The 6,746-nt window shown below is 47.4% G+C and overlaps 1 protein-coding gene across 1 annotated transcript; it reads left to right on the forward strand.

Moving 5' to 3' along the window:
* Nucleotides 1–1,354: 1,354 nt before the first annotated feature.
* On the forward strand, nucleotides 1,355–6,513 carry LOC108027043 (homeobox protein GBX-2). The gene is made up of 2 exons (XM_017098242.3): nucleotides 1,355–2,822; nucleotides 5,555–6,513. The coding sequence occupies exons 1-2, from the start codon at nucleotides 1,730–1,732 to the stop codon at nucleotides 5,983–5,985; spliced, it is 1,524 nt and encodes a 507-aa protein (XP_016953731.1). The 5' UTR covers nucleotides 1,355–1,729; the 3' UTR covers nucleotides 5,986–6,513.
* The last annotated feature ends 233 nt before the right edge of the window (nucleotides 6,514–6,746 follow it).

A 6,746-nucleotide genomic window follows, 5' to 3' on the forward strand; every position in this document is an offset into this window, starting at 1 on the left:
TTTTAAAATCAACCTTTTAATACCATTTTAAACACATAAAATATTTTGAATTGATATTTTGAATAAAATAAGTTACTTAAATGTAAAAGTACGAGTTTTAGCCTAAAACATATTTAATGACCTGTTATAATTTCAAAAAAAAGAATCAATTATGAGAAAGAGATTCGATACGATTTATGTTATATTAATTTTTTTTCAACTTAACTAAACACATTTTCCATATTTTAAATTCAAGGTTTAACTCTTTAGCTTTAAATGTTAAAAAAATCTTAAGATAATAGGTTGAAGCTATGACTATCAGTTCTATATAAATTTCAAATGTTTTACCCGAATGTGGGAGGATGAAATGGTAATCAGTTTAATGCAAAACTCTACCATTTTAATATGCCTTTATATTACTTTATAGAAATTTTAACATAACTCAAAAAAAAGATACGATACTACAAAAATATTTACCCCACCTCTGCTTGTGCTCAAAAAATTATTTTAAAAGTGAGAACTTGAAAAACCTGGAGGTGTAAAAACTTAAACTGAAATTTTTCACCGTCGGAACTGACGATATTCGGTTCTACCCCGAAAAAAGGCTGTTTAAGAGTAATGAAATTATTTGGACCCAGATAAAACGAATTGGAGTGAAACAAGTAACCCAGACAATTAGTTTCAATTAAACAACGAGGCCCCTAACCAATACCGGCTAAAAATAGAGTGTGTTCCCTAGGAGGAATACCGAAAACGCCCCATTTCCATTCTCAGACTCGAATTAATTTCCAAATGTCTTCAAATTTATGCGCACTTTTTATTTCCCCCACGTTTCCTCTTTTTCCTCTTCCACCAAATTAATTGTTCGTTTTTCTTACAGCAAATTAATTGCAAACGCTTGACAATTAAACGCGGGCTGCCTTCGGGTCATCGTCATTAATGCTAACTGTGCGGGGGGCTACGAGCCCCAAATGGCTGTGGAGGGGGTTTTCCGAGGGGGTTTCCACTGCTCTGCCGCGGCCGCAGCCGTCGTCGCCGTCGACGCATCTGGAGTTGTGAAAAGTTTGCAGCGACTAAAATACTAAATACAGTCTCGTTACAATCTGAGGAGCGCGCGTCTCGCTCGCACCTCCGCCGCCTGCCGTCCCTTTCGCACCAGGCGCATGATGAACGCCATAATTACCGTTACGTATACGCCACCATTGCTATTTTTTGTTGCTGTAGCCGATTGGTGCTGAGAGCTGAGCAGAGCGAGATGGCTGTCGCACACTGCCGTCCTGCTCTGCCGCAGAACGGGTTTGCTCTCTCGGCCAGAGAGCGCAGTTATGATTTGATTGCGAGAGAGGGTGGGAGAGAGAGAGCGAGCGATGCCAAGCGAGGAGCGAGAAAGAGAAGGCTGAGCGGGCGGAGAGGAGAGAAGAGCGGCAGCGGCAGCAGCAGCAAAAGAACCGAAGAAATATCGACGTGTCTAGTTAGCAAACCAATCTTCAATCTAGTTTCGAACAGTTGACTGCGAAGCGTCGAGTTGAGAGGTCCTACGCGCCGTCGTGTCGAAGCCAGTGTTGACTGCTAATCAGAAACAGAAAGAAAATAACAAGATCCGAGTACCGGGGACTGCCATCCTCAGTAGCCCGTCGTCAGTGAAGTGATAAAGCCGTTCCACAAGATACAAAAGAAAAACAGCTAAGTGCTCTTACTAACCCGAAACAAGCGAGATCCCGGACAAAACCCAAGTGCTGTAGCGAACCTAATGCTCTGCCCTCCAACCATGCGTCCGGCCAGTCCCGCCGAATCCGAGATCTCCGTGGGCGGAGCCCCCAGCCCGCTGCCCACGCAGCACCATCCGCACCCGCATCCGCACTCGCATCCGCTGCAGCATCCGCGGGCCAGCACCATCGATCTGCTGCAGCAGCAGCAGCTGCTGATGCAGCACCACGCCGCCGCGGCAGCCGCAGCCGCAGCAGCGGTCTCCGGCCTGAACCGGAGTGCCGTCGGCAACCTGCCGGAGGACTACTTCCAGCCGCTGAAGCGCCTGCGCATGTCCTCCTCCTCGTCGGAGCCGCGGGAGCACACGCCCAGTCCGCCGGCAGTGGTGCCGGAGCAGCAGGCCAGCCAGACCACCACCAGCCAGACCACCAAGTCGGCCATCGAGGGGGTCAAGAGCTTCTCCATCGCGGACATCCTGGGTCACTCGGAGAAGCAGCGGGAGGAGTCCGTTTCGCCGCCCCCGAATGCCGGTCTGCTGGCTCCACCCGCCTCCCGACCCCTGGCCTCCGCGGGGGGATTACTGCAGCCGCGAACGGAACCCCTGGACGTCCATCCGGCCGCCGCTGCCGCCATGCTCTTGCCCAGCGGACAGATTGTCCGGCCATGGGATCACCTGCTCGGTCCCGCCATGCCCGTGCGACCCTTCATCCCCTCCGCCCTGCTGCACTACGAGCAGCGCCTGGCCCTGGACTACCACCGCCAGCTGCAGGAGCACTTCAACGCCCAGGCGCAGCTGCTGCGCCACATGGGCATGGACATCATTCCGTCGGAGAGCGGCTCCGACCGCTCCAGTTCGGCGGCCAGCGACTGCTGCTCCCCGGAGATCGCCAGGGATTCTGCCGCAGCCGCTGCCGCCTCCGCCGCCAGTGTCCGCCGGAGCCACAGTCCGCAGTCGTCGGCCCAGGCCGGCACCAGCGGATCCGTCACTGCTTCCAGTCCGGCGCAAGGAGCAGCCGGAGCAGGAAGCGCCTCCAGTGGAGCCAGCAATGCCGCCGCCGTTGCCAAGGCCAAGGCCAATGGCACTCCGCTGGATGCACTTTTCCAGATGACCACCAAGGACTTTGACGAGTCACAAGGTAAGCATCGCCAAAGAGATAATATTACTCATGGATGTAAAGTTATTGATATCATAATTAGTTAGATGTATATCATAGAAAGATACATAGAAAGATATCTGGATAGATGGATGTAATTACTGATAGATAGATATCATAGATAGACAGATACCAAAGATGTTATTAACATACAATTCATATTGGAAGAGTATAATACTTTCTGTTCAGGTGATTCTTCTGTTCTTTAATCCTTTGGGTTTTTTAATATTTGGAAAATCAATATATATATATTTTGTTTTTTCTTAATTATAGTTTAAAGTAATCGAACAACTTAAAATAGTATTTATTTCAACTCATTACCGCTACCAGACATTTCCGATCACTTGATAAATGTCTCAATTTCCTTAATGAATTTACGCGATTTCTTAATTAGAATAAAAGCTTATAATTTGTTATCGTTCGGATACGGGGGATATTGGCAACGCAGCAGCTGAATATTCAGCTTGTTATGATGTTTGCCATTTATCAATCAGCAAATTCGTATTTCGTTTAATTGAAATAAATGGCCCCGCACCCCACCACTTTGGGGTCTTTTGTTATGTAAATTCTTGGACCGATTCGATTTCGGGCTTTTAATTAATTGGCAGCATGCGCCAGTGGCGGGCAGAAACAAATGGAACAAGTTGGCGGTGAAAAATAGGCATCTCAGGGAAGCGTACTAAGTTCTTCAACTTTGAATAGAAGTCTAGTAACAGTTCGAGGGCATTTTGTGGGCGTTTCAGTACTACCCACCTCCGGCCCCTCCGAAAACCTGACAGTGATTTCATGGCAATCAGTGGGTAATAGTCCGCTCTGTCCGCATTAGTATATTTGAGTAGTCGTGTCGATTCTGCAGCGATTAGCAACAATTAGCTGGCTGGTGCATTACCTAATCGAGTTTTGTTTGCTGCGGCTGCTCGGCGAACAATTAACATGCCGTTTCCATTTGTTGCTACTCAAAACTAATGGCCGACAAACTCCAGGCCCCACTATATAGTGGCTATAGCCCAAGTCGTAAACATGTTTTAAAACACACTGAACGGGCGATTAGCGACGACACCCGGCCGTTGTATAAGGCCGTATCTGCGAGTATAAGCTGACAAAATGCACATATTGCTGTTTATCATGGATTGTATAACGCGTAGACGAAATATTTACGACGGATCTCTTTGGTTTTTCGCCTTCAGGGGCGTCGTTTGTCTATCAGCAGTTCAGATAGGCAGCTGCGAGGATATGGGTCTCCTAGCGTGTGACAACTGCCCATTAATATCACTCACACTGTAGTGCAATGAAGACACTTCCACATCCGAAATAAATTCCTATCTGAACTCATTCTGCGACCGTATCAACTGGTTCTTTTTTACATTTCCCCGTAAAGTACAATACCAGACGTAGTGTCGCCTCGGCTGGCCAAAACCTAATTGCAATTCCCGGTACTCGCGCCAAATTGAAACATAAAATCCCTGTGGCCAACTGTTGCTCTGCAGGTTCCTCGAAAATCGATCGGGTTTCCCAAACATTCTGGTGGACATGGAACCCTGACAAATGCGACCAAAACAAAACTCCCCCTAACTAAGGGCCGTATTTATGGTATTTATGCCCTGTAAGTGGACACCTGAGAGGGTAGAAGGATACCCAAGTGGCCCGGGCCCGCTTTCCCGCGCCCCTTCTCCGGAGATAAGTCAGGGAAATTACTTAATGAGGCCCCGATAAAAACAAATACGAAATAGCTGCGGAGAAAGAGGGAGAAAGGCTCGGAGAAAGGGAGGCGTGCAGTCAAGTGCCTAATGGGTTTTGGGTTACAAAACGTGCTCGAGATAACAAATGACCAAATTATGCATTTCGAATACATGTACAATGTGTATGGAAAACGGGTATACCCACACCCAATCTCCGGGGACTTCGTTTGCATTCGGTTGGAGGGCATTTAATTAGTTTTTAATGTCGATCTAGTTTGTTTGACAAGCCATCGGAATGGGTGTGAAGCCATCGTTCGGCGAACCGGTTAACCAATATTCAGTAAATAAATATTTATGCCGATGACCGCCGATCGCTGATCCCCTCCGGTCGCTTTGATTGGCACCGCGCCTGCGATTTTGCACCAGGAAACGACGTTATGCAAGCTCAATCAGCGCTCTAAGTACGGGTCAGTGGCTCATTAATCAAGCCGTGGCTACGTGCACCACTTAAAGCTGATTTGTAGGTGTCAATAATTATTATAAATCACACTACAAACGAGACAAATGAGCAGCTTGCATAAGAGAGCTGCGATCGTCATTAGAGCCGCAAAGCCAATGAACGCCCACAACTCGCGCAATCAATCAACTCGAAATTATACACTTCAAGTCGAGAGCCCAGATCTCCCAGATGCGAGATTTCAGATCTCGGAATTGCAACTGCAACTGCGCTTGCAATTGCATTCATAAAATGTATCAATCAAGGTGTTTAAATCAACACGCGCCCAGTTTGGATCGGCAATTAAACCAAAGGCAATCGCTCGTTAGCAACCGGTTCTCCAAATGCCAGGCATCGCAGTTCCCCTTGAATCTGAACAGACACTTATTAATTTGAAATTATCTGTGCAACAACTTAAGAACGGATATTATAACCCATAATACTAAGTTAGTACTAATTATAAAGCTTACTTTAAGATCTAAAGATACATTACAATGTTTCCGGTAACTAATCAATCCCTACTTCTTCCACCATTTTAGATAAATCCCATTTGGACATCTTCTCGAACCGGCCGCAGCCGAAGAAGAAGCGCAAGTCGCGCACCGCCTTCACCAACCACCAGATCTTCGAGCTGGAGAAGCGGTTCCTCTACCAGAAGTACCTGTCGCCAGCGGATCGCGACGAGATCGCCGCCTCCCTGGGCCTGTCCAATGCCCAGGTGATCACCTGGTTCCAGAACCGCCGCGCCAAGCAGAAGCGGGACATCGAGGAGCTGAAGAAGGACTTCGACAGCGTCAAGGTCTTCTCCGCCCACAAGTCCTTCCTGGAGAACGTGAACGACCTGAGCATCCTGAAGAAGAAGCCCATGCACGAGGCGGACATGGTGGGACTGGCCGCCGCAGCAGCCGCCGCTGGAATGGTCGTCCCCGTGCCGGGATCCGTTCCCATGGGAGGGGCACCGCCCAAATGAGGGCGTGGCCAGGTGCGCACCGAACCGCCAAGGCAACCTGATGATTGGTACAGAAAGTGAGCAACGAGGAGTCGAGTATTTTGTTTAATTTTGAGTCGAGTGTCGGGGAAAATGGGAAGTTAATCTACCAACCCATTGGATATTCCCCAAGGCATGAGACGGCCAAAGGAAGTGCCAGGACATCCTTAACAGCTTCCGCGGCCAGCACGAAGAGGGCGAAGGCAACATTCACTGCCAAACCCAAATGGAGAAACCCAGCCAGGACCAAGGCCCTATTTTAGGGGCCCGCAAACAAGCCAGAACAATCAATACCGGAAACGGATGAGGAAATGGAACCAGAACTGGAGCCAGAACCAGGATTCGGCGCTTCAGCCCGGATCACTTCGATTATATTCAACCCAATCGGCTCTTTTCAGAGCCACCAAGAGGTTATGCAAAGAGATTTTGAAATTTTCTTAAAAAATAAATAAGAAGAAAACAGGTGCAAGGAGTAATTTCTTGTAACTATCTTTGGAAAACTTCATCAAAGATACTTACATTTATGTATCAGAGTTATTCTAAAGCGGAGAGTATTTCCACAAGAATATAAAAGTCTGGATCAAATAGTTAAGATCCCCAATCATCATATTTCTGTATCGTTTCTAAATTCTTTTTTATAATAACTCTTTTGTTGCAAAGAATAGCTTTAAAGATATTTCCTCTCTCTTTTGATACAAAGAATAGCTTTGAAGATATTTCCTCTCTTAATATTTATAGATTCT

Source organism: Drosophila biarmipes, chromosome 3R (assembly GCF_025231255.1).
Source record: "Drosophila biarmipes strain raj3 chromosome 3R, RU_DBia_V1.1, whole genome shotgun sequence".
NCBI classification, from domain to species: Eukaryota; Metazoa; Arthropoda; class Insecta; order Diptera; family Drosophilidae; genus Drosophila; species Drosophila biarmipes.

What these genes read in the sequence shown, in the direction of transcription:
- LOC108027043 (XM_017098242.3), top strand. Translation starts at nt 1,730, where the DNA reads ATGCTCTGCCCTCCAACCATGCGTCCGGCCAGTCCCGCCGAATCCGAG. An exon ending in GGACTTTGACGAGTCACAAG is followed by an intron (nt 2,823 to 5,554) that starts GTAAGCATCGCC and finishes CCACCATTTTAG; the next exon opens with ATAAATCCCATTTGGACATC.